This window comes from Ctenopharyngodon idella, chromosome 10 (assembly GCF_019924925.1).
Source record: "Ctenopharyngodon idella isolate HZGC_01 chromosome 10, HZGC01, whole genome shotgun sequence".
Lineage (NCBI taxonomy): Eukaryota > Metazoa > Chordata > Actinopteri > Cypriniformes > Xenocyprididae > Ctenopharyngodon > Ctenopharyngodon idella.
In genome coordinates, this window is record NC_067229.1 from 12,594,972 (window position 1) to 12,621,849 (window position 26,878).

The 26,878-nt window shown below is 37.9% G+C and overlaps 3 protein-coding genes across 5 annotated transcripts; all 3 read right to left on the reverse strand.

Annotated features, from left to right (window-relative positions):
- Positions 1-79: 79 nt before the first annotated feature.
- Positions 80-7,075, reverse strand: hnrnpm (heterogeneous nuclear ribonucleoprotein M). Of its 2 annotated transcripts, XM_051911257.1 has the most exons (15): positions 6,809-7,075; positions 5,785-5,960; positions 3,771-4,452; positions 3,584-3,677; positions 3,194-3,463; positions 2,956-3,109; positions 2,800-2,849; positions 2,648-2,708; positions 2,422-2,520; positions 2,282-2,323; positions 1,832-1,903; positions 1,612-1,716; positions 930-1,513; positions 580-631; positions 80-473 (listed from the first exon to the last, which is right to left on the reverse strand). In XM_051911257.1, exons 4-15 carry the CDS (start codon positions 3,647-3,649, stop codon positions 310-312), a joined length of 1,719 nt encoding a protein of 572 aa, XP_051767217.1. In that variant the 5' UTR covers positions 3,650-3,677; positions 3,771-4,452; positions 5,785-5,960; positions 6,809-7,075; the 3' UTR covers positions 80-309. The 2 variants fall into 2 exon arrangements, with proteins under 2 accessions (XP_051767217.1, XP_051767218.1); XM_051911258.1 differs by lacking the exon at positions 2,282-2,323.
- Positions 7,076-7,932: 857 nt separating this feature from the next.
- On the reverse strand, positions 7,933-20,063 carry marchf2 (membrane-associated ring finger (C3HC4) 2). Its single transcript, XM_051911259.1, has 5 exons — positions 19,884-20,063; positions 16,988-17,258; positions 16,628-16,832; positions 13,960-14,169; positions 7,933-11,651 (listed from the first exon to the last, which is right to left on the reverse strand). Exons 2-5 carry the CDS (start codon positions 17,161-17,163, stop codon positions 11,493-11,495), a joined length of 750 nt encoding a protein of 249 aa, XP_051767219.1. The 5' UTR covers positions 17,164-17,258; positions 19,884-20,063; the 3' UTR covers positions 7,933-11,492.
- Positions 20,064-21,941: 1,878 nt separating this feature from the next.
- On the reverse strand, positions 21,942-26,716 carry rab11ba (RAB11B, member RAS oncogene family, a). Of its 2 annotated transcripts, none has more exons than XM_051911260.1 (5): positions 26,550-26,716; positions 24,978-25,173; positions 24,353-24,546; positions 24,184-24,264; positions 21,942-23,138 (listed from the first exon to the last, which is right to left on the reverse strand). In XM_051911260.1, the coding sequence occupies exons 1-5, from the start codon at positions 26,587-26,589 to the stop codon at positions 22,993-22,995; spliced, it is 657 nt and encodes a 218-aa protein (XP_051767220.1). In that variant the 5' UTR covers positions 26,590-26,716; the 3' UTR covers positions 21,942-22,992. The 2 variants fall into 2 exon arrangements, with proteins under 2 accessions (XP_051767220.1, XP_051767221.1); XM_051911261.1 differs by lacking the exon at positions 26,550-26,716 and adding an exon at positions 25,616-25,634.
- Between the last annotated feature and the right edge of the window lie 162 nt (positions 26,717-26,878).

The window sequence follows — 26,878 nt, forward strand, 5'->3', positions numbered from 1 at the left end:
AGTCAGTTTTCACTAGCCGCACCAGAAGTGCAAAGATAATGCCAAACATGACTAAAAAGGACCACACAATATCACTATGTAGGTTCTCAAAGTTGAGATTTATTAGCAAACCTTTAACAAAGGCAATTTCTTGGAAAGCATCACAATAAAAAGTGGGGAGAAAAAAAAAAAATTTGGTCTCTAAAAAGTCATAAGCAAAACTAAAAGTGTACCATTCGGCACAAATACAAATATGTAACTTGACAAATTAATTGGAAAGCATAGTGAGTGGGGTGGAGGGATTCAATTGTGGAAGGCAAAAGATGACGATTATGCATTTCTGTCAATCCTGACATCAATCTCTCGCCCATTTAGCCGGTAGCCGTTCATGGTACGACAGGCTCGCTCTGCAGTCTCAGGACTATCAAAGCGCACCACACCACAGCCCTTGGATTTACCGTTCTCCATCTTTATGTCTGCATACTGCACAATGCCTGTTTGAAAAATGCACATTTCATTAACGATTAATCAATCAGAAATGTCGCAGAAAATTGATGGGTTTGCTAGATAGAGAAAAAAAAAAAAAAAAAAAAGACTCACCACATGAATTGAAAGTGTCCTTCAACATCTTCCAGGTGAAGTCAAAGGGCAGCTGTAAAAATAGACAATTACATTATAAATGTGGGGAATTTATACGTGTATATATACAAACATTTAAAAATGTTTTTATAGTCTTTCGTCAAATTCTAACTCCACAACTGAAAGGACTTGTCTGCTGATGTTACAAAGGCTGTGTGGGCGGGAACAAATAATATAGCCAATAATATCAACTTTGTTTATCCATCAGGATTTGATTGGAAAGCACAGTGAAATAACAGTTTGTGATCATACATACTCTTTTGTTTAAAGATATTAATAAGAAATGCAGAAAAGCAAGATCAAAAGCTTACATTTCTGACAAAAATCTGGCAGCCCTTCCTGGCATTGGCTCCACCAGCCCCTGGCCCTCCTTGTCCAGACCCACTGAAAGGAGTGCCAAAGTTGCCACGGTCCATATCAGCAGGTCTGTCAAACTGACCACCGACGCCACCAGAGCCCATACGATCCATGCTGGTACCCATGCGATCAAGGCCTGAGGAGGGAAAGCGGTCCATGCCACCGGAGCCCATGCGGTCGAAGTTTGAACCCATTCGGTCGAGGCCCGCGTTCATCCTGTCCATGCCCATAGGAGAGGCAAAGTCCATTCCGCCACTCATACGATCCATGCTGGACGGGCCCAAGCGGTCAAACCCACCAGGGCCCATGCGGTCCACACTGGAGCTCATGCGGTCAAGGCCTGATCCCAGGCGATCCATACTGGGCCCTAACCGGTCAAGCCCTGAACCCATTCTGTCAAAGCCAGTTCCCAACCGGTCCAGATCAGACATGCGGTCCATGCGATCCATTCCCATTCGGTCTAGTCCTCCCATGCGGTCCATGCCACCACCAAGCCGATCCATACCAGAATTCATGCGATCCATTCCCATGGTGTTTCCTGGCAATCAATTAAAAAAGCAAAATTGAATATAAAACTTTTTTTTTTTTTAAATGAAATGTTCGTTTAATAAATGTAAATGAGGAAAGATTAATTACCCATTCCTCGGTCAAAAGAGTCTCCGAAGTTGCTACGGGCCATTCCCATGTCATTACGGCCACCAAATTCTCTATCAAAGCCACCACCAATTCCACGATCCATATCTGCAATTAAGAAATAAAAATAAAGTTTCAAACTTAAAACTGAACAGCAAACAAGACTTAAATTTAAAGAAAAAAAAAAAAGAAAAAAAAAAAAAATAGCCGTTAACGCATTTACCATTCATTCTTCCCATTCCAGAGGGTCCAAAACGATCCATGTTGTTCATACCTCCTCCAAAATTATCAATCCCTGAAATAACATTTTAATTAAATTTTCATACTATATAAACGATGCAACGAATAAATAAACACGTTATAGAACTCAATTCTTAGTACATAAAATAAGCAGCGACTTATAACAAATTCTTTAAGATAAAATGCAGCAACTTAATTGAAAAATATATATGTAAAAACACTGAAGATAATTCAGTACTCTTCTGCTCAGGAGTTACTGCACAGTTAGTATGTAGTTGCAGTTCGGATACCACCCATCCAAACGAACTACAGCATACAAATCACACCCCTGCAGGTTCCTTCCAGATCCACAAAAATGTCCAAAACAGGCAAAAAAAAAAAAAAAAAAAAAAAAAAAAAAAAAGGCTGATGAGATGTCCTGAGAAACACATACCTCCCACTCTACCCATGCCACCAAAGCCCATTCCATCCATTCCTATGGAGAAAATTAATTCATGGAGAGGGGTGGGGAATGATGGTCAGTGTGTACAAGCAAAAACAATCCAAAAAGTTCAACAGGCAACATGCTTTTACCTCCTGGGCCCATGTTGCCCATTCCACCCCGGTTGAGCTGGGTAGCATCGATGGGTTGACCGCCGGGTCCCAGACCAAGACCGACACCGCTCAGACCACCTGCATGAGATTGTGGAAATTGGTTTAGAGGGAAGGGAGAGCAGCAGCAAAAAAAAAAATAAATAAAATAAAAAAATAAATAGACATCTCTTCAGATAGCAAACATGCATATGAAGTCATCACTTACGAGGAAGTGCTGGAGGACGATCTGGGGGCGCAAAGTCACCTTTGGGAAGGGATTTCTCATCCTGAAAAAACAAAGACCGGTGTGAAGGGGCAGATCTTGATGAGCTTACATTGGCAATATGATTGTATCGCTAAACCTATGTGATTACTCACCAGTTTGACGTGCATGACCCTGTTGAAGAGGAGCTGTCCATTGAACATGGCTAACATCCATTAAGGAAAACTTTAAGCATTGCACATTTTATATTGCACATTAAATAACCTTAATCCAACCAATACCACATATCAAAAGCTACTATGAAAGGATACAGACTGCTTGAACAGCCTCAATGGGCATCTCAAACGTAACCGTTCCCATGCCTCTGCTTTTCCCGTCCTTATCCTCCAGGATATCAGCACGCACAACCGCTCCAGCCATTCCGAACACCTCTTTGAGCTTCTTCCAGCCAACCTTGTAGTCCAGCTGTGTAGACAGATGCCATATGAATAGTCAGGGGTCACATTTCAAAACTTGAAGTTTGGTTACAAAGTGAATTCAAAGTCTTACATTGGCCACAAAAATGGTGCTTCCGATTTTTCCAGACTGGAGTCCATGGATGATCTCATTGGGAATGTTGGGGTTGTTCATGAGACTGGGAGGGATGTTGACCATTGGAGGAGCGCCAGGCCCTGGACCCATCCCCATGCCCATTCCTCCACCCATGCCGCCTCCCATGCCACCTCCCATTCCTCCACCCATGCCTGGGGGTCCACCGCCACCACCACCACCCCCATGAGCCCGATTAGCTTCACGCTGGGCAATCACTCCATCTGGATCCTGAGAAACACAGAGGGATTATTTATAGTTGGGCCGAGAAATTGAATGTCACCAAAAGACTGGAAATAGATCCTTTTAGCTATATTCTCCAAGTTTTATTCATCTACAAGATGCACTCACCTCCTTGACCTTGAGAGGACGGCCATTCATGACATGTTTGTTGACTTTCTCTACAGCCTTTTTCATGAGTTCTTCAGTTCTGAACTCAACCACACTTTGAGAAAAAAAAAAAAAAAAAAAGTTAAGAGTTGTGAAAAAGCAGAACTGACAAATATAAGAAATGATCGATGGGCTGAATGATACTTACGCACAACCCTTTATTCAGTCAGCACATCAGCCAGGATGAACGAACAAATAAAACAGGAATGAGAGAGACAATTAGCAAAAAGCCATAAGACATCATTGATAACTGACTCAGGAAACACTTAAAAATTCGGGCACACTAAATTGATAAAATATATATATATATATATTCATATAATACTTCTCTCTGTGGTGTTCACTTAGTGCAAAACAGTTACATTTAGTGCATAATTACATCCAAACTCAAAATGGCTGACAGGATTAATTGACGACCAGAATACACAACCGGCCTTCAGTTCTAATTACACATTCAAGCTCCATTTCTGTTGTTATCTCACTGGAGTCGCTCAACAAATCATTGACGCCATGTTATCCTTGTTTAGTTACTGAACACCACCTGAAGTCCGAAATGAGACTCGCAGTGCAATAAAGCTACCTCTAAATCAAACGAAAACCAGAATTACTATATAACTGGTTCCACTCAGAACCGCAGTCGGCGTCCATTTTTGTTCGAATGCCACCCAAGACAACACATTTTGAACTCTCAACCCAGTCCTGAACATCCCACATTAAAATCTAAGAGTACATGTAAGAACTCAAGCGGACAAAGGGAGGTTCGTCTCTTGCACTTACCCTTGATTTGCCTTCTCCGTCCATTAAGTGTTCCACGTACGTTACCTCACCCACTACAAATCAGATTCCAGACGACACACACCAAGGGGAGAGAAGCCGAGAGAACAATTGGGGTTTAGAGCAGACACAAACGGGGGGACGGTGAGAGTGAGCTCGGCCTGCGAGTCCAGAGCCTCCTCCCCCAGCACCTCAGCAGCACAAATTCTGGTACAGGTCTACAAGAAGCAAGCTGTAAAAGGTTTTAAGGTAAACTTCTTAAGCTGTCCTTGCTGGGATCCTCAACATCCAAGACTGACCAAAAAGATTTGACCTCCCGAGCCATTGAAAATTGGATGGATTGCCAACTATGGCCTTTGTTGGACGTCAATGAAAACGTCTGTTAATGTTAACACGTCTTCAGCTACCTCCAAAACATTCAACACACCTAAACCGTGTCGATAAGTCAAAAAAAGTAACTAAAAAATAATAGCTAAACCTAGATAATAAAATAAATGTTTTAAAATTACAGAAACTGGAACCTCATCCACCTGGAACCAACTTGGCTTCCCAACTAAACAATTGACATTGAGACTCTTGAATTTATTCGATTAGCCAAACCAGCTCCAACAAGTCCCGTTGGATGAACACTCAAGAATAGGATTAGATGCTGACTTTGCATCCGATGAGACTGCAAACCCAAACAAGGTCTAGTCTGTTTGTCAAAAACTACATCGAAGAACCACCTGGCATTTCTCCAGCAAGAATGTCTGTCCATAAGATAAAACAAGGACCAGCTTAAGAAGCTGCTTTACTCTGTAGACCTGTACCCCCAGAAATCAATCACACATCCATTTTTTTAAGGGCACAATAATGAAGATCTGCTGCAACAACATTCACTCTGGCAAACCTAAAAAAGAAAATGCAATTTAATTCTACAAGCAACAATTTCCACATGAAATTCCCCATGCGTAAATCATTAGGCATGGAGGGGGTACTACACATGGATTGGGAAAAATGTGACCACTCATGGGTTGTTCTGAAATACTATCCAACAGGTTAGGGTGAAATCTACACACTTTCTCCAAAGCCAAAGAGACCGATTGATGGCATCAGATTCATATGAATGGATTATACTCGATTCTAAATGTATGTGTATTTCGCACATAAGTTTAAAAGTGCCATCCAGCCACATTAGCAATCTTGAATAATTTAACATTTTCCACAACAGCCTTTTTCCTTCAAGACACTTTTCAAACAGCCTTTTTTTTCCAAGACCACTTCCCCATGATGGGATGTTTATCCTCTGACCTAAAGCAACTGTGTAGGTGGCCACCTTCAAAACCCCCAAAACTAAAAAAGGTCCCAACCTAACCAAGGACATACACCCAAGCAGCACAAAACCTTACCTTTTTCCTTCATGAGATCTTTCAGTGTTTGCCATTTAACATCATAGGGAATGTTGCTGACAAACACACGGTATCTCTTGTTGGGGTTTCCGTAAGGTTCAAATCGTCCCCCGCCACCACGCTTCTGGGGCCTCTCCTTTCTGGACTCATGGTTGGACTTGCCGTTCACTGAATTCCTGTATGGAAAGAAAAATGTGCAAATCAATAACATTTTTTCAACCAACAACAGGAGATAAAACTACATTTTATGGGAGCAGATCGTTTTCTATTTGTGTTCTATGGAGTTTGAATTTTTTCCACCCTAAAGTTTAAAGACTCAATTTGTGACGTTTTCTATGTTCTAGAAATAAAATGCATTTAAAGTGTAACATTTTGCCTAAATTAAGTTAGTTTGCGACAAAATGTTTTTGTAGTTACAGAAATTATACTTGCAAATACTATAAAAATATATATATTTTTTATTTATTTCCTGAATTCGCAGTTACAGAGATAGGTGAAACTGTTAGAAACTGTAATAGAAAATAAAATCTAAATGTACCATCAATTTATTGAATAGAAAATGTTTTTTTTTTAAATAAAAAAAACTTTAAGTGAAGGGTTTCTTAGATGTTAATGTGCTTAAAAAACAATTCATCATATCTAACGAGGGCAACAAACTGAACAGACATGAATTTAGAATTTAGGCCAAGCAACAAACAAAGGAGACTCGTCTTGTGCTTGTTACCCAACAAAAAGTCTTCCATAAGTAGTTATATGCTTTATTTCGTGTATAAAACACGTTTCACATTGTATGATGCTTCCTTAGCTCGATTCCTGCCGTTGTGAATTCAACGACTCTTTGTTTCAGCAGGATATGAACCAACCAAACGAGTTTATCCTTAAGGAATAAACGCTGGTATTTTACTGCAACTAAACTACTATGATTATGAATTGTTATTATTTTTAAAAATGCACTATGCATCTACTAATTTTCTTAAATATAAGCAAAATATGGAGGGGAAAAAACAAGTAGTTGTCGCGTTACCCTTGGCCTGGTTTCTCTGGTGAAGCCTCAGTCGACATTTTGCCTTCAGATGTTCGCCGTTTTCCTTCTTTTTCAGATTAAGCTGCTCTAAACCACTCAAGCTAGGTCTAGACAACGATAAACGCTAATTTAAAGTCTTAAAAACAATGCTCCGTCGCGTTGCTGTCCCGTTGAGGTGAGGTGTCGCCACTACCGCAAAAAGTATTCAGACGCTGTTTGAGTCCTTCACCTGGTGAAATGGCGGCGATGCTGAGGGGGCGAAGTTGATATTGGAGGCGAAGAGAGGCATGATGGGAAATGTGTGACGCGTTCTAGTTTAAAACTCCCAGCTTCTCTAAGCGGTCCTAGTTGTTGTCATAACCATCATATCATGACATTAATAGGCTGATTTCTATTTACAAACAGATTTCAACCTCTTCTTTTTGTTATCTGAAGATCTATGGAAATAAATGAAACAAATACGAAATTAAATGTTTAAAACCATATTCTAAACAAAGAGTGAAATAATTCATTATTTATTATTAAAATGACGGCTTTCCCGTAATTTCCACCACACTGAACAATTTTGCTCCAAATAATATATTTTCAGTGTCGATAAGAGTGTTTGGTAAAAAGTCTGAATTGAAATAGCCTATGTGTGAAGATGTGTGAACAGAATATTGTTGTCACTTCCATTCAAGCTTTAATATTGTCAAATTATGCATGTGTGGAAAATATTCATTTGTATTTAGTATACACATAATGCTAATTATAAAGGTATCTGTTGGCATGACAAAAGATTCTCCATGTTTTTTTTTTTGTTTGTTTGTTTGTTTTTAAATGTCATTTCTATCACAGAATGCTATTAAACAATGTGGTAGAAATGACACCTTGGTGAGAAAATTCATGACTATCAAATGCACGTAGGCACACTTTTGGACAGTAGTGTTGATTTTCTTTGAATTGCAATTCAGTTCAAATTTATCATCCTGTGGGAGGTTTTAAATTCCTATGAAATGTACAATGTAATATCAAAATGTAGAGCTTCAGCTCATATAAAAAATAAAAAAAATTAAAAAAAAATGGTTGTTGTAATTATGAATTGTGCGACCTTTCAGCAATCTCTAGAAAGAACAACCGCACAGTTATCAGATCCAGAGCATCATTTTTAATTTGCTTTGCACACTTTCTTGGCTGATTTAAAGCACCAACATATTTTGGTGAGGACAATACAGACATCTTTCTCTTAGCCACTGCACAACATAAACATTGTAGTATTTCAAAAGTTCAGAGTGATAAAAATCCTGTGCTCGATGAACAAATGAAAACAAAACAGAAGCAAAATGATATACAGTATGAATACATTAAAACACACACTGGCAAAATGAGAGATTTCAACTGAATCAAACTATGTGAACATGTTTACAATTAAGCTTTGGAAATGTCTCCTTTTTAAAACTGCAACAAAAGTTAAACCCCCCCTCAGAAATTTACAACAGAAACCGCATTTCCATTATAAATTAGTGAAAGTGCCATTGTATTTAAATAAGAAAGCATGCATTGGAGGAACAGATGGTTTCAGTTTCATTAAAAACAACATCATCTGAGCTGCTGAACTGCTCTTGCAGGGTTGCATATTGTGGCCAGCTCATTGGCATCCACTGCAAGTTAATAAAAAATAAAATTATGAGTTCAACATTGTCCCTCTACTCCTAAAGTCCTTCATATGCAACAACATCTACATCTATGTTTATATCATACAGGTATGGTTAAGGTTATAGGTAAGAATTGCATTGTAATATTTTTGAAATTGCACTCTTGATGTATAACCTTACATTGCAAAATAACCAGGGAATGGCCCAAAAAGTGAAGAAAGCAGGTGGAAGCACAACAATGAGACAGCATTGTTCAAGTTAGCAGTAAGCTGGTAAAGTTGCCTGTCCTTGGGGATCCAAGACCACTAGTTAAACCTCTTTGGTTTGAAATAATGGTTCAAATCAGCACAAAAGAGCAACTACCTTCTGAAAACACTGAGCAATGGGAAAGACGACGACGATGATGGATTATTCCTAAAACCCTTTAAAAATATAAAAATAATTAACCAATAATGCCATTATAGTTTGTGAATCTATTGCACAACTTTTTCCCCTTACCAAAAAAAAAAAAAAATTGAGAGGAAAACGTTTCCCTCCCATTCTCCAAACCAAAATGAGCTCACGGGAGACGGGGTGTCGGATGAATTTGAGGGAAAAACCTTTTGCATGTTTGAATTTCCAACTACAGAAGCACCTTTTGGTTTCAAACTCTTGTTTTTGGCACTGAACTTTGTCAGCGCCGCTCCGCCGCATTAACTACAAGCGTCTAATCACAGGCTGATCAGCTGCGTCCTTTAAAAAAGTGGTCAGCAAATAATTCAGACATTCATGGGCCTGTCTGCTCCACACACACACACACACACACACACACACACACACACACGCACACGCACACACGCACACACAACCCTGGACCTACAGCACACAACACTTCTTAATAACAGAGACATCAGTTTATCTACACATTTACAATTGAGACATCAGAATTTACAATAAAAGAATTCATGGACCTACATATTCTAGTTAGCTCATTTTATTAGCCTTAAAAGGCCTCAACTCTGTCATTATTGACTCACCCTCATGTCGTTCCAAACTCACATGCTGTTATTTTTTTTTATGTAAAACCCATAAGGAAGATTTCTGATGAATTTTCACCAGAATTTTTCACCAGTTTTCCAGAATGCCTAATTTTAAGCTGTAATTCACTGGAAAACTTTCAAAAATAAACTAGGCATGGCAAATCAGTTATTTCTGACTCTAAACATGAATGCAAATTAGATTTCAGAGCTTCAAGGAAGATTACCTCTTTATTTTCGTTCTGGTTCTCGCACAAAACGACCATATGGACTTGGAAACGAGCACATGGTTTATATGAACTGCTTTCATTGTGATCTTGAAGCTTGACAGACTAGGTCAATACAAATTGACATTGTACAGATAGAATGATTCCTCAAAATTGTTCAACAATTAAAACATCAGCAGTTAAGTTTGGAACAACATAAGGGTGAGTAAATAAGGACATTTTCAGGTGAACAATTACTTTAGTGACCTTTGCCGCCAAAAGTTTAAGCCTCAAACAATTTTGCACACTTTCAGACTTAGATCTTCCACAGAAAGTGCATAAGGCGCAAATAGTCCACTTTAGGAGTGGCAAATGTGCAATTATTACAACACTGCATATCCCAGAGAACCATTCCCTTAGGTTACACGTTACGTCACCGTAGGGAAACGAAAAGCTCTGACGGTTGGTGTTCTGCAGATTCTCGCACAAATACGACACAGCTAAACGACGCCTTTACTTGATACTGTAGTGCCATTCATAGACGACGGTTTTATTACTGGTCTGGCAATGATGTTTAACTTCGCAACTCCTTCTTCCTCTGTGGCTTGACCTGCATCTTTCACAAGATAAACTGCTACAAAATTCCAAGTATGCCATCCTTAACCTCAGCCATTTTATACTAACTAAACAGCACAAAGAGCCAGAGCTTACAAAATGCATACTGTAAACACACATACACATTCATCTTCATACAACACTCACCAAAAAAATGAAGGAAAAAAATTATTAGAGCCATTTGAATGTGATTCAGAACAATGAACTGTAGAGGTCTGTTTGCATCTGCACTTACCACAACTCAACAACAACAAATAAAGTTGCCACATATTTGCATTCCAAAAGCGTACACGTATCTACATTTTATCAGCTCACATCTAGGCTACGTTGTCAGAAAGTGCTACGACTTTAGAACCACCGTGTGCTGTTTTACGTTGTGTGGATTTGGAAAAACAGCCTTTGATTCATACGCGAACAGTCACCAATTTGATGAGATTTGCAAAATGAAATAGGCATGCATGAAAACCTGCGTGTGTCCACGGCAGAATCATGCCAATGGCGGCGTGTTATTGCACTTTTTTTTTCGTCAACTGCCTACATTTTGAACGTCCGCTACATCGCAGCAGAAATACATCAGCCTCCACATTCATTGCCCAGGCCACCTCACAAAGCACAAAGGGCCCTGTAATACTCACGTCAACTGAAGCTTAGAGCTTACTCGTTCACTTAGTGTGTATATATTTATACATTTATATTGACTAAATCACATAGGAGCCGCAAGGACTAAGTTCGCGAGATTCGCTTAGGAGCGACTCCGTCGGGTTAAGATGGAAAGTACATGAAGGTAGATGAGTACAAAAACAATACATCAAAAATGAAAGAAAGGTTTGGTTTTAAGCTTCAGCAGCCGTACGTATTTGAGTTGTAATCCCTTGCCGCTGTGCTCAAAGGAATTGTCTATACACATAAGTTAGATTTCTGATTGTTTCAAATACAATGCATACTGAACGTATGGGGCCTCAGCCTGGCTGTTCAAGCCCCCAAATAAATAAAAGGTTTTTTCAAACAACACACTTATAAAGGCTCAAAAAAACATTTAAAAGAGACTGATGAACAAAAAAATAAATGAAGTGCTCACATATCTAGATAAAAAGGATTAAATAGAAAAGAATGCATCCAAAAGTGCCGCGGCTCTAGTTGACGACGCTGCGTCAAGAACCGGAAGCACGCTAATACCACCGCGATCGGGCCACGTTCCCCCGCACCACGTCTCTCATACTATGGTCTCGTCAGCTGTCTTTTTCAGCAGCTTTGTGGAAAGCAAGGAATGCTGGGTAGAGTGTGCACCCTTGGTGTCAGGAATGAGCAAGCGGACTTTCTGATTGGTTCGTCTCCACTCGGAGTACAACTGACAGTGGTAGCGGAATGAGACCTGTAAAACAAGGACAATTTGGTTTTTACATTTTTGGTTTAATAACCAGGTCCTAGAGATTAAAATGGTGAATCTCATGAAGAACATGCCTGGGTGACATTTCAAGCCAAAATTTAAATTCTGGAGTATGAGAATCATGTCAGGGCAAAAGTTTTTTTTTTATTATTATTATTATTATTATTATTATTAAAATCATTATAAATTAAAGGCATTACAAAAAATATTACTACGTAACACTAAACAATTTACATTTGTCTAAAAATTACAGTAATGACACAGGGTTTTTTTTTGCATTATGACAATGAGCACAAGATTGTTTTGCATTACAGTAATGAGAATGAGATTTTTTGCCACTGCAGAGAGGAGGAACATTTACACCACGTGTCAATCTCCGCTCCTGGAGGACCACAATACTGCGTACACATAATACTGTGTAGCTCCAAAATACCTGCCTGGAAGTTTCTAGTAATCCTTAAGACCTTGGCTGCGTTTAAGTCCAATTTTTTTATTTCCTTCCCTCGCTAACTTCCCTTTGATTGATCCACTCGGATGTACGTTATTGCTTACGCTGCACTAGTGCCCACTACTGACAGAACCCTTGCAATGGGTTTAAATGGAACGCCCAAAACCCTTGATAGTCCGCTATAGACGTGATTTATTATTTACAGTTTTTCCTTATGAATTTGTATATGCACTATTCTACTGGCCTGTTTGTACGCTTGGGCTGTTGGAGAAAATTTTAAAAATTACACAAATGAAAATGATAATGCAATAAACTAAATCAGTCAGCTTAAGGTAGCTACAAGTCTTATGCGGTTAAAGGTTGCATTGGGGTCTATGGATCTGCCTGAAGTGTACATATTGAGTAGACTCGCTCCATCAGTCAAAATCGAGGGGTCGAGGGTCTGTCCAAATAAACTTCCCTCGCCCACTTCAAGTTTAACACACTTCAAAACAGCGGCGGGGATTCCCTCGAGGGAAAGTGCTTAGGAAAGTTGGCGAATGTTTGTCTAATAGTGGAGTTAAACGCAGCCCTTGAATTAGCTGGTTCAGGTGTGTTTAAATGTGGTTGGAGACAAACTCTGCAGGACAGTGGCCCTCCAGGAACTGAGTTTGACGCCCTGATTTACACTGTAAAGGAGCAGTTACAGTGTTGGGAGCGAGATTTTTTGCATTATGGTAAAGAGAACTAGATATTCTTTTGCATTAAAGTAATAACATTATATTTGTTGTATTAAAGTAATGAGTACAAGGTTTTTTACATTATGGTAAAGATGATGTTCTTTGCATTGCAGTAATGAAAACAATTTCTTTGCATTAAAGGGTTAGTTCACCCAAAAATCACAATCAGAGTTATATTAAAATATATCCTGGCTCTTTTTCAAGCTTTATAATGGTAATGAAGGTTTGAGATTTTGCCCAAAAAAGTGCATCCATCTATCATAAAAATAGTCCACAAGGCTCCAGTGGGTTAATAAAGGCCTTCTGAAGCAAAGTGATATGTTTTTTTAAGCAAAATATCCATATTTAAAACTTTATAAACCATAATAACTAGCTTTCAGCAGTCAGCCGCACACATCGATTTACAGTGAAAGAGTAACCCCACTCAACGGATGACGTATTGACGAACGCGCAAGCACAGAGGAGAGAGCAAAACAAAACACCTATCACGAGTTAGAAGACTAAAATAAGAATTTTTAAAGAGAAATATCAGAGGATTTTGATATAAGAGAAGAGGAGCTTAAGTTTGTTGCACAGCCCTATTTGTTTGACCCGCGAGAGGCATCTAAGCTTACGCTACTCCTACATTCTACGTCACGTCAGAGGTTACTCTTTAGGAGTAAATCGATGTGTACGGCTGTCTGTCGGAAGCTACTTATTATAGTTTATAAAGTTTTAAATATGGATATTTTTCTTACAAAAACCCATCAGAAGGCCTTTATTAAACCCCTGGAGCCGTATGGGTTACTTTTATGATGAATGGATGCACTTTTTTGGGCTTCAAAATCTCAAATTATCAAGCTTGGAAGAGCCAGGATATATAACTCTGATTGTATTCATCTGAAAGAAGATAGTCATATACAACTAGGATGGCTTGTGGGTGAGAAAATCATGGGAAAAATTTTCATTTTTGGGTGAACTATTTCTTTAAGGTAATGTGAATTTTAAACATTTAACACAAAGCATTTTTTCTTAATTATTTTCTTTTGATTTTGGGGTGAAATATGACCCAGACATGTTCAGACAAGGCAATTTATGCATTCTGAATAAACATGTAAACCCATTTGAATCTTTTGTAATACACTACCAGAGTCCAGAGGACGTAGATGGTGAAGAGTGCGATGGTCAGAGCGATAAGGCCGACTGCCTCCAGGCGACTGTTGAAGTGCAGGTGGTCCTGTGCGCCCCGTAGACACAGCCAGCCAGAGATGGCCGCCAGGGGCGTTATAAACAGGAAGCACACCATGTCACAGAAGAGGGTGCGCTTCTCATTCCGGGGGCCAGGGTCCCTGAGCCACTATTGAAAGATGATGTGAGGTTTAGTGATAATGAACTGAAAAGTGCCCAACAATGCTATTCAAATGTAAAGTAACTTATTTAAATGCATTGTTTGAATAATTTCTCAACTGAAAAAATGCGTAGCTTAACAATTAGACATGACAAGTCAAAGATATAAATAAATAAATAACTTTGCAGAAGAGATGGCATAAATAACAACAATAGTGATAATTAATTTTTAAAAAATGTATATATATCGGCCGATTCCGATTTCCATTTTTTTGTAAGTGTGATCTGCCGATACCGTTTTTTTTGCTGATTCTGATTTTCTTTCAAAGAACTATAATTGACTGCATATACAAACAACTTTTCTTCAATGCAAAAGTTTATTTAAAAAAAAAAAAAAAAAAAAAAAAAGAAGATTAAAAAAGTAAGAACAAATAAATTTCAAACAACAGCACAAATAAATGCAATAGAATAAAGAGAGATATGAAATAAACAGTTTTTCCAGGTGGGTCTAACAGTATATACAGTAGTCAACATTTGAAGTGGATCAAAAAAGTTCATCAAAGTTGTCCTAAGAAGAAGGTTTTAGGACAACTTTGATGAAAGGTTTTGAACCACTTCAAATGTTGACTACTGTATTCAGGTAAGAAATACTACAGAAATTAAAGTAATCAAATGTAAAATAACACTGGATAGTCTTCACTGTAAAAATTAAATACAGATTAACGCTTACAATTAGTTACAAACCCGATTCCAAAAAAGTTAGAGGCCTACTTCAGGTAGGCCATTTCAGTACCCGGATCCTTCTACGCAGCCATGATGTAATTGACACAGTATGTGGTCTGGCATTGTCATGTTGGAAAATGCAAGGCCTTCCCTGAAAGAGACGATATCTGGATGGGAGCATATGTTGTTCTAGAACTTGGATATACCTTTCAGCATTGATGGTGCCTTTCCAGATGTGTAAGCTGCCCATGCCACACGCACTCATGCAACCCCATACCATCAGAGATGCAGGCTTCTCAACTGAGCACTGATAACAACTTGGGTTGTCCTTGTCCTCTTTAGTCCGGATGGCATGGTGTCCCAGTTTTCCAAAAAGAACTTCAAATTTTGATTCGTCTGACCACAGAACAGTTTTCCACTTTGCCACAGTCCATTTTAAATGAGCCTTGGACCATGGAAAACGCCTGCGCTTCTGGATCATGTTTAGATATGGCTTCTTTTTTGACCTATAGAGTTTTAGCCGGCAACGGCGAATGGCACGGTGGATTGTGTTCACCGACAATGTTTTCTGGAAGTATTCCTGAGCCCATGTTGTGATTTCCATTACAGTATGTCAGTCCTGTATGTGATGCAGTGCCGTCTAAGGGCCCGAAGATCACGGGCATCCAGTATGGTTTTCTGGCCTTGACCCTTACGCACAGAGATTGTTCCAGATTCTCTGAATCTTCAGATGATATTATGCACTGTAGATGATGATAACTTCAAACTCTTTGCAATTTTTCTCTGAGAAACTCCTTTCTGATATAGCTCCACTATTTTTCGCCGCAGCATTGGGGGAATTGGTGATCCTCTGCCCATCTTGACTTCTGAGAGACACTGCCACTCTGAGAGGCTCTTTTTATACCCAATCATGTTGCCAATTGACCTAATAAGTTGCAAATTGGTCCTCCAGCTGTTCCTTATATGCACATTTAACTTTTCCGGCCTCTTATTGCTACCTGTCCCAACTTCTTTGGAATGTGTAGCTCTCATGAAATCCAAAATGAGCCAATATTTGGCATGACATTTCAAAATGTCTCACTTTCAACATTTGATATGTTATCTATATTCTATTGTGAATAAAATATAAGTTTATGAGATTTGTAAATTATTGCATTCCTTTTTTATTCACAACTTGTACAGTGTCCCAACTTTTTTGGAATCGGGTTTGTACAAAAGTTATTCAGTCAAGAGCAGAGAGTGATTTTCTTTGTCTTTTGTTCTTTGATTAACATGACAGACAGCAGCAGGAATATCAGACACTGTCACTTTAAAAGTTTATGCATGGACCCAATATACTGTTACACAACATGCATCTCTTTTTTAACTAATTAGGCTCCAAAACTGACTGTGTTTAACTGAATACTCACCAAGACGGACATTTTGACATAATTTTGTCTGAACGTTTAAACGCAGTAAGCCACTCATTTTGGTACTTGCGACTCAGTCTGTTTGAGACTGAGAACTGGCTTGTGCGCTCCACTAATATAGAAACCTGCGTGAATTAGTAAAATCTTACTAGTGAGAGAGAGAACACGCAGCTGACATTATTGCCTGCGCCGCTGGCAACAAAACGGATCGGCAAGCTGTGGGACTGACTGGCCGGTTATCATTTCTAATATAGCCTATAATGTACAGATGAGATGTACAATGGAAAAATGAGGCCAAGCCATGCAGACGTGGCTAAAGGCGTTAACCTTTGTTACCTCTGTGAGGGGTCGGGGCCGGCGCTCGATGGTGAACTCAGTGTGGCACAGCTCACAGTAGCTGGTGTTAGAGGAGGACAGCCACTTCTCCAGGCAGCTCTTGTGGACCGTGCCCAAAGTGCCTGTGCAGTCACACGGTGATAGAAGCCCCTCACTGTTGCACACATCTTGACCCTCATGGCAGATCCGACAAATTGGCCGATCACTAACAGAAAACAAAGTTAACAGCTTTTATCTCTAGCGGCATGTGACTATTTGTCAAAACTAATATGTTAGGTGTACAATTGTTTAAATTTCATGTTTAATATAAAACAAGGCTTTGTATTATACAAAATCTTGTTTCGGTTTTGATTTGTTTACCTCTGGGTGCCTAGGGCTTTGATAACAGTAGATAGTAGACGTCCATCCTTGGCCGTGACCTGGGTGACGTATTGGGCCCGGCGGTTGTCAGCCTCCTCCACGGTTTTCGACAGGGCAGCGTTGCCAGTGCAGTCACACAGGGAGCCTGGGAGGTGGCAACACTCCCCTGTGGTCATTTCGGGGCCGTCCAGGAGGGCGGGGGGCAGGGGAACACCGGGGGGAATCAGGGAGCAGCCTCGCTCCCACACCTCAAGTCACAAAGACCCTACCACTGCAGAGAAGAAGAACATTTACACTGTAATATTGGGGGGCAAATTTTGGCAAAATTGGCAATTGCCAAAAATGGTACATTGTCTTTCATCAATTATGTAGTGATGTATGAAGCACAGCCCACACAGAAGTCACTTTCAAACTAAGCAGCTTTTTGCTGGTCAACGCTGTGAATCCATGTGACCAAATTAAACCAATGCAAAATTTGCACGAGTAAATATCTCACCCACATGCAAAATTTCAGATTGTGTAGATTTCTATTCAAATGACTTGATCTCACTCATGAAAAATGGCTGAACAACAGAAAATGTGACTTCACCTTAATTATATAACTATCATTTTCGCTATTAACAAAATATTACGTGTTCAATACAAGTTCAGCTCAAGAAACAGCATTTTTGGAATAATGTTGATTACCACAAAACTAATTTCTGTTTCTTATAAAATAATGTATTTAGAAAGATTACATTAAAAACATACATTTTAACATTAGACGTTTTGATGTTAAATCCACTATTGTTTTATATAGAATAGTTCTATATAGTCTAGAATTTAATGCAATTACATCAGAAGTAACTAATTAAATTACTGAAAAATTAAGAGTAATCGATTACTTTACTTTTTCAAGGGAAAAGTAATTAAATTACAGTAATTAATTACTTATTAATGCATTCCACCCAAAAACCGATTATAATACACATACAAGCACACAAAAAAAAAAAAGACATTGAGGTTAAGTCTATTAATTGTACACTAAAGAAAACTTAGTCAGAGGTGTAAAGTACTTAAGTAAGTGTAATTAGTTACTGTACTTGAGTATCTTTTTGGCTACTTTGTAGTTGTACTGAGTATCAAATATATTGGCAACTTTTACTCTCTACTTGACTACATTTTTGAGCAAGTAAATATACTTTTTACTCCACTACATTTGTGATGAGTAATGCAATTACAAATTACATTTTTCATGGCAACTAACTTTTTCTGCAGCAGTTTGTTTCTGATTTAAGGAAGCGATATCACCATCTAAGGGCATTGAAGGTACTATATCTTGTGCATTTTGTCAGCAAGGCTACTAACGTGAATGTGAGTGCATTAGCAGGTAGTTGCTGTTTTATTTATTAGATGAGGAAATGACTGCAGCCGGTGATGAGGCTCAAACCAGCACATTCAGTAGACTTTGACTATTTAATTTTACCTAACATTGTTTTATTTATCTGCTATATTGACAAGACCGTTTTGAAGGATATTGGTTTACTTATGGCCTTTTTGTGCACTTGAGCTTAACTGAGACTTGAGAGTTTGTAGACGTTTAAAAGGTTGTTGTGTCGACCCTGATTTATTGCAACATTGAGGTGTTCAGTTTTATTTTGATTTTAGAAAATAAACTTGATTTCTCATCTTACAAATCAATTGTTTCTTATTTTCACTGGCATGTCTCTCAGGTGTTGTTGAGGGCTAGTGCATCTCTGAGCCTATATTCAGCATGAGTAAAATACTTAAGTACTGTTAAAATCATATACTTTAATACTTTTACTCAAGTCGTACTGGAATTGGTTACTTGTAACTTGTAGTGGAGTCATTTTTGATGTAAGGTATCAGTACTTTTACTCAAGTATGGTTTTCAGGTGCTCGTTACACCTCTGAACTTAGTGAGCTGCCTACCAAGACACCATTTTTGGGCACTATAGTTTTTGAAACATCATTTAACATCTTTTGTGGGATGGCAACTTGCTGGACTATGAAATCTAAGTATTGTCTACTGATCAAACCAGCAACATCATAACCTTTTCTAATATGGGAGACTGTATGGACAGAAAAAGAGACAAGAAAATGATCAGCATAAATGCACTGCCATTTTAGATTTAAATGCTCTCCAAGCTGCAAATTAAACACACATTTCTTCAAATGTGTCGCTAAATCTTTTATATATTTCAGACTATTCGTTTAAATAGAAACAGAAAACACAGAGCTGCTTCGGAATTTTCGTAAGCAGCTTTGTGAATAACCGACATCCGAGAAGTGCCTATTGTTATGATTATTTCTAAGGACTGTTCAATGCACATGTGGAGCTTTATGTGTTGTGAAGGAAATATGGTTTGATTTGAGAATCATTCTTTAATTTAAATACTTGTCTTTTTGGTCTTTGACAAGTATTTAAATTAAAGAATTAAACATGTATTTATGCGTTACTTCCTGTAATATTTCATTTTTCAGTTTTTGTGTGTGAACGTGCACTTTTATTCCCTGTCTTTTTTTGTTTGTATCCCCCCCGAGATATTAAATCCACTACTTGTGCTGCCATAGAGTCAGTCCACATTGAAACCATCTGATCTGGGCTGATCTGATCTATCAAGCTGTCTGACACTGGTCTTGGGTGGGCCTTTGGCACACATCACAAGCTGCAAATGAAACATAAATGTCCTCCAATTATAGCGCTAAATGTTGTATAGATGTCAGACCATTCGTTTAAATACAAGTTAAAACGATTCAATACATATTAAGACCCAGTCAGAGTGAATGTGGAATAATGCAGCTGCATTAGGCTGCTAGTTACATTAGCCATGTAGCAAAATATGCCATCAAAGCCTGGGATTACAGATTAAACCATCATTTCGTCTAATCTTACCTTCTGAATATCCATGCTGAGCTGTTGTCTTTGAAGGTGAATTCCTTTCGAAAGTGGCGCTTGCTTACAAACGATAAGGTAAAAGTACAAGCCTTGTTTTGGGTTTGATCCTTTCAGCAAACGACTCGACTCGGCTCGGCCTCCTACCGACGTCTCTGATTAGCGCCGTGTACGATAAGAGCGTAGAGGGAGGCGCTTCTGTACGCAGAGCTGCCTCGGAATTTTCGTAAACGGCTTTGTGAATAACCGACATCCGAGAAGTGCCTATTGTTATGATTATTTTTAAGGACTGTTCACTGCTCATGTAGAGCTTTATGTGTTGTGATGGAAATATGGTTTGATTTGAGAATCATTCTTTAACTTTATCATTTTAAAGTAAAATTTTAACTTTAAAAATACTTGTCTTTTTACAAATTGAATAAGTTTATGCCTTAAACTTAATTTAATATTTCATTTTTAGTGCTTAAGATACACTTTTATTCCTGTGCTTTGAAGAACTGTCATCTAAAAATCTTAATTTTATTTCTTTAATGAGAACAAAGTACCACACATCGTGACACGCAGTAAAAAAAAAAATCATAGGAATTTGTAGAGACTTAATTTTTTGGCCACCTTTCATTAATTCCTTCCCTCCTTTTTGGTTTATTCGTGGCCATTGTTTTTGAACAAAATTAATGTTTTTAGATAATGTGTCTAAGGTCAAAATATTTTGTGTGTGTGTGTGTTTAAGCAAATTATTAATTATTTATTTTTGCATGTAATTTTTATCAAGTCTTGAATTAAAAACACTTGAATTAAAACACTAGTTTAAAATCCTGAATTTAAAATCGATAGCAACTGTATAATGCTTTTTCTGATTAACAAAGCCACAAGAGGGAAAAAAAACATCAAAGCATCAATTTTGACATATGGCTAAAGCATTGTTATTTTAGTTTTTATTTTATTAGATTAATATTTTCAAGCTTTTATTTTTATATATTTTTAGTTTTCATGTTAATTTTTGTTTAATATTTAGTAATTTCATTACGTGCTTTTGTCATTTTACGTTTTTTTTTTTTTTAATTTATTTTTATTTCAGTTTTTATTTCTTCCCAGTTAATAATTTTAGTGCTTCAACAAACTTTTTTCAGTTTAATGCCAAGGCAACATTTCTAATTTCGTTTAGTTCAAGTTTTTCAAAGACTATATTTATGTTTTATTTTATTTCAGCTTTATTTTAATTAACATAAATGTTTTTAATAGTTTTAGGGTATGTTTACACGACAACAATGTACTAAAAATGGAAAAGTTTTTCCTTTGCATTTTTCACATACAGATGACAACATTGTCAAAACGAACCTCGTTCACACGGATCCACGAAAATTATTAAAAATGCTGTATTTATGTTGCCAGGTCAGTAGTTGGCGATGTCACTTTGTAAAGAAACACTACGAACACATGCTAGGCATGCACGACATCACTGTTTTCACAAACTCATATTTTTGTAGTTTACATAGAGACGATACTGGTATCCTTTTCAGAAATGTGCACTTTGAAACCCTTTATCAAAAGTTTGCAGTTTCAGGCCCTTAAAAGCCATTGTTGTGTAAAGGGGCCGTTTACATTACACCGTTTTCACCTAAAAATGACAACGCCATTTTGAGGGCCTGAAAATGCAAACTTTTGAAAATGTGTTTTAGAATTTTTGAAAACAATACTGTTACTACGAAAACATGAATTTGTGTGTGTTATGTGTTGTCTATAGGTTTTTTTTTGTTTTTGTTTTTTTTTTAAACAAAGTGACATCGCCAACTACTGGCCTGGCATAAATAATACAGTGTTTATAGTCATTTCGTGGATCCATGTGAACAGGTATCATTTTTACAACGTTGTCATCTGTACACAAAAAAAATGAAAAGTAAAAACTTTTCATTTTAGCACACTGTTGTCGTGTAACCATCAACAGACCAATGAGTCATGCCAACCATGGCGCACATGACACTTATTTTAGGTACAGACACGCGTGTCATGCTTTGACAGGCGTGTTGTGCAATATGGAGTCAAAAAAAGAAATCATGATTGCAATTCTGACAGTAATTTGGTTTATTTTCCATTTTGATGTAACCTGATAAAAGGCAAAACAACTGTTGTGACTTCATGGATGTGTAAATGTCACATAACCACACTTGAAAAAGGCATCTTAATCACAGTATGGGAAAACATAAGGCATTTCCAAAATAGCCATATCACTTAAAGTCAAACAATCAAATATATAGTGACATTTTCACAGACCGGAGAAACAACTGACCATCTAAAACACTGTGGACCATTGCATTTTCTTACTGAATATAATACCTCAGCAATGCAATGAAAAGTTTATATATATATATATATATATATATAACTGTTATTTGAATAATTTCTCATGAAATGCTTAATAGATGCATTCACATAACTGCTATATATACGGCAATCTGAACGCGTCGATCAAATTGCGCAAATTCACACCTGTCAGCCCTGGTGTAAAATATTGCAGAATAGGACTAAGGGTGTGATGCTTGAAATGTTTAAGAATTGAAATAAAGATGACAGCAGCCCTCCTTTGGTATCCACGTGATCCAAACAAGACGAATTCGCAAAACACACACTTTTATTCCTAAGAACTTGCCCATTCAAGCTCAAATCAGACATCCCCTCTGAGATCTGGCTCAACAGACGGCGGGCGTTTAGTGTGGATCCCAGAGAATAACCATCAGAGTGGCTGGAAGCCAAAGACACACTGATCCCTCACCATCCCTTTTCCGTAGGAGCGGATCACACGATCAGCGCCCGAATAATCACTTCCAAGAAAAAACATTTTGCCGAGCAAACATGACTTCAGACAGTGGATAATAGTAAAGAAAAAAAAAACAGGGACAAACAAACACACCCCCCCCCCCCCCAAAAAAAAGGAAAAGGAATGTTACCTAGAGATTCACGCTTCTAAGGGATGTCTAGAATTAGCGTGGAAATCACAACGAGGTAAAAAGAGGAAAGAGCCGTAGCCATAGCACAACACACAGGAGCAAAGCTGAGATAAATAGAGGGGAACTGAAGCCCAAGGGTTGGGGTGGAACCGGGGGAAGTGGGGTCACAGGTTCTGACAGCACTGAAATTTGTTGCCCTTTAACCCATCGGTAGTGGGCGGCACGCTGATGTCCACTACGTTGTTCCCAGGAGACTCGTCATGCACGGACCTGTCGGCGATCTGCTTTTGTGACACGATCCTATAGATTTCTGCAACAAAAAGAGCCGAGTTACGTTACAAGACATTTCATTTGAGATTCCCAATGGGAATGTGATAAAGGGTTAGTTCACCCAAAAATGAAAACTGTCATCATTTACTCACCCTCATGTCATTCCAAACCCGTAAGACTTTCCTTCATCTTCAAAACTTTTTTTGATGAAATCTGAGTGATTTCTGTCCCTCCATTGACAGCTACGCAATTGACAATTTGGCGCTTCAGAAAGTTCATAAAGAGATCGTAAAACTAATCCATATGAATCGAGTGGTTTAGTCCAAATTTTCTTAAGAGACTTAATCGCTTTATATGATTAACAGATTTAATTTTAAGCTTTTATTCACATATAAACATTCATCAACTCACACATCAGTTGCGGTAAACGGAAGCTCAAGCATGTTTGCTTGACCTATGAGAACCAATGAGGTTCATTCTCCTGTGTTACGCATCACATTTGAGCTTCCGGAAGAGGTTTGTTCTTGTGCGTCATTCAGGTTAGGTTGAGCTTCTGCTTATGTTCACTGATCAATGTTTATATACGAGTAAAAGCCTAAATTCAATCTGTTCATCATAAAAAGCAATCGAGTCTCTTCAAAAAAATTTGGACTAAACCACTCAATTCATATGAATTAGTTTTCCAATCTCCTTATGAACTTTTTGAAGTGTCAAAGTTGCATAGCTGTCAATGGAGGAACAGAAAGCTTCATCAATTTCGTCAAAAAGATCTTCATTTGTGTTTCTAAGATGAACGAAAGTCTTACAGGTTTAGAACGGCATGAGGGTAATTAATGACAGAATTTTTCGGCGTGGTCACATTTAACATTATTTGCAAATTTTCAGGCAATTTCAATAGGAATCCACGCAATCAGGAATTTCATGAAAGGGCAAAATATTTCCCAATGGGTTTGTTGATCAAGTAGATTCGCCACGTTGACCAACAAAAATCAGTCTCACTTATAAAATTGCTTACGTTTTGGTTGGCTAAATTGTTCCAAAATTTCACTAATGTGACTGCACCCTTAATCATGATCAGGACCCACCTGTTAGTATGTTTTTAAATGCCTCCTCCACATTTGTGGAGTCCAAAGCCGATGTTTCGATGAAGGAGAGATTGTTCTTCTCTGAATGAAACAAGACGAGAGATATTTTAACACCTTAAGCAGATCTGTTCTTATCAAACATCATGAAAATGCCACAGGAGAGGCTCACCTGCAAAAGCTCTGGCCTCATCGGTGGGCACAGCCCTCAGGTGCCTCAGATCGCTCTTGTTGCCCACCAGCATGATGACAATGTTGTTATCCGCATGATCCCGCAGCTCCTTCAGCCAGCGTTCCACATTCTCGTAAGTCAGATGCTTTGCGATGTCATAGACCAGAAGAGCACCAACTGCACCCCGGTAGTACCTATAAGAGAGATCAAAGAGATTTTTATATTTTTAAGGTTTATAGAATTAATATTGATTATACTATAATTAAATCATTTTATCAGTAACTATAAAATTATTTTATAGTCATTACAATTTTAACAATATAATTCTTAAATTACTTTAGTTATAAATTGTATATAATTGTTTTATCTTTAATCATTGTATATTATCAACTATATTTCTATGAAATAAATAAAATTAACCTTTTATTAAATTAAATTAAAATTATACTTCATACTTTGTGTTTTATACAATTATTAATTTTTATATATTTGTTATTGTTTAGTTATTTTACCTTTATTGTTATTATTGTAATTATTGTTGTTATTATAATAATATCACAAAAAAAGCATTTTTTATACCTTATTTGGGACCTGCTGTGTGTGCTGCCAGTGCTAATGTACTCACGCTGATGTGATGGCTCTGTAGCGCTCCTGTCCTGCTGTATCCCAGATCTGAGCCTTTATGGTCTTGCCGTCCACCTGGATGCTGCGGGTTGCGAATTCCACACCAATGGTGCTCTTGCTCTCTAGGTTGAACTCATTCCGAGTGAAACGGGACAACAGGTTACTCTTCCCCACACCAGAGTCTCCAATGAGTACCACTAGAAAACATAAGAAAACATGAGGCTGTTTCGAGCAAGGCTACAAACCTGATATCTAACTACGCTTCACTGCTGCTTTTATAAAAGTCATATTCAAAGGGAAGATATTACAGCCATCCATCACCATATGTAACAAAACATAAAATGAAGGCCAAAAAACATTAGAACGGTCCTGGAAAGTAGACCACAAACCAAAAAGTGCACCCAAAGCATATACAATGTCATCATTTGAAAAGCAGAAACACTAGATTAGACAGTCATCCTGGTTACTTCAACATGACGAGGCCAGAGAGATAAGAGAGAAGCCATAATCTACAAACACACACTTCCACTGTCATTTTCCCGTTGCTCCATTAATTCGACACCATAAAAACTGAAATATAGGCTAAGTCAAATTGTAAAAAGAACCAGAAATACATAGAAAAGATCAATCAGCTCATACTGTGTCTGTTGCAACGTGGTCACCATTCACTTTTTCTAGATGAAACCTGAAGTAATTCACAAAACAATTGTAGATAAACTGGAGAAACAGGTCAAAGATTTTTAACAAGAAATCTTAAGAATAACAAATGTGGCAAATCTGTGAAACCTCTACAAACACCTATCTGGGGTTTTCTCACTCATTCAAACTTTTTAAAGGCTCAGTGTAAAAACAGGAACCCAATGTTGAAAGGAACAAGACGTATTTGAATGGGCATATATATCTCCAAATGTTTTTAGACTGACGTCATGATCTACTGTTGTCAACTTCACATTGCATAGCTCATCTGTCAGCTTAATGATTTAACTAAATTACGAGTTGTAAATAAGTCCCAAATACGAAAGTGCTTACAATTGCAGGTTAATTACCAAATTTGGCCTGTTTGAACATCAAGAAGCGAATCTTGTGTAATAAACGACAAAAAGTTTCATATGGCCTAGCAACACAACCACACTAAATATTAAGCAACACATTACTAAACGAATAGAAAGTTACCAATTTAACAGATTTTGTTTATAGTTTAGGTACGAACTGCTTATATTAAAACAGATAAGTTAGTTTATTTAGTTCACTTTAGCTTTTTCTGCTGTTTGAGAGCTATGTAGCTGCTTAGCTAACATAATGCAAACTAAATTCGGTGAAAGCATAATGGTTTAGTGAATACTGTCGAAAGACTATGCAAATCATGAAAATCACTATTAAAATGTATTAATCAACTTTCAACTTTTGATTCTTTGAAAGTCACCGGTTAATATTTCGATAGCTAATGTCAGTTCACTAGCATTTCAGCTAAACCAGCTAGCTACAGTCATCAGGAAACTTGCTGATTTCTTTTATAATAAAGGAAAACAGAAAACGTCTATTCCTTCTCTTTTACACTATATAAATCACTGACCTTTAAACAAATAATCGTATTCGTCGTCACGGGTCCCCATGGTTGGTTTACCGCACCGAAATGTTGTTGTTAGGCGACGGATCTCTCTTGATTAGCGATGTCCGATTCGTAAACGAATCGCTTAAGAGTCGGATCTTTTTAATGGCCGTTTGAACCGGTTCACTAATCAGACTGAATTGATTCGTTGACAAACCGACAATATTGCCTTTTACGTCGGACAGAGTTGGTTTTGCAGTTTTTCTCAATCGCTTTGGCTCAGTTCTCTGATGAGACTTTTTTTTTCTCAAAACAATAAGTTCAGATCTCTGAACAGTTAGTTTCTTGTTCAC

Bases quoted from the DNA above. Each gene is read 5' to 3' on its own strand.
- hnrnpm (XM_051911257.1), bottom strand. From the start codon at position 3,649: ATGAAAAAGGCTGTAGAGAAAGTCAACAAACATGTCATGAATGGCCGT. The intron at 2,521-2,647 runs GTAAGTGATGAC...AATCTCATGCAG, and splicing joins TCGTCCTCCAGCACTTCCTC to GTGGTCTGAGCGGTGTCGGT. The intron at 632-929 runs GTAAGCTTTTGA...CTATTTTTACAG, and splicing joins GCCAGATTTTTGTCAGAAAT to CTGCCCTTTGACTTCACCTG.
- marchf2 (XM_051911259.1), bottom strand. From the start codon at position 17,163: ATGACCACAGGGGAGTGTTGCCACCTCCCAGGCTCCCTGTGTGACTGC. The intron at 16,833-16,987 runs GTAAACAAATCA...GTTTTCTGTTAG, and splicing joins AAAGCCCTAGGCACCCAGAG to TGATCGGCCAATTTGTCGGA. The intron at 14,170-16,627 runs GTAACAAAGGTT...ATCTTTCAATAG, and splicing joins GGCCCCGACCCCTCACAGAG to TGGCTCAGGGACCCTGGCCC.
- rab11ba (XM_051911260.1), bottom strand. From the start codon at position 26,589: ATGGGGACCCGTGACGACGAATACGATTATTTGTTTAAAG. The intron at 25,174-26,549 runs GTCAGTGATTTA...TATGTTTTCTAG, and splicing joins ATACGATTATTTGTTTAAAG to TGGTACTCATTGGAGACTCT. The intron at 24,265-24,352 runs GTGAGCCTCTCC...TGTTTCATTCAG, and splicing joins TGAGGCCAGAGCTTTTGCAG to AGAAGAACAATCTCTCCTTC.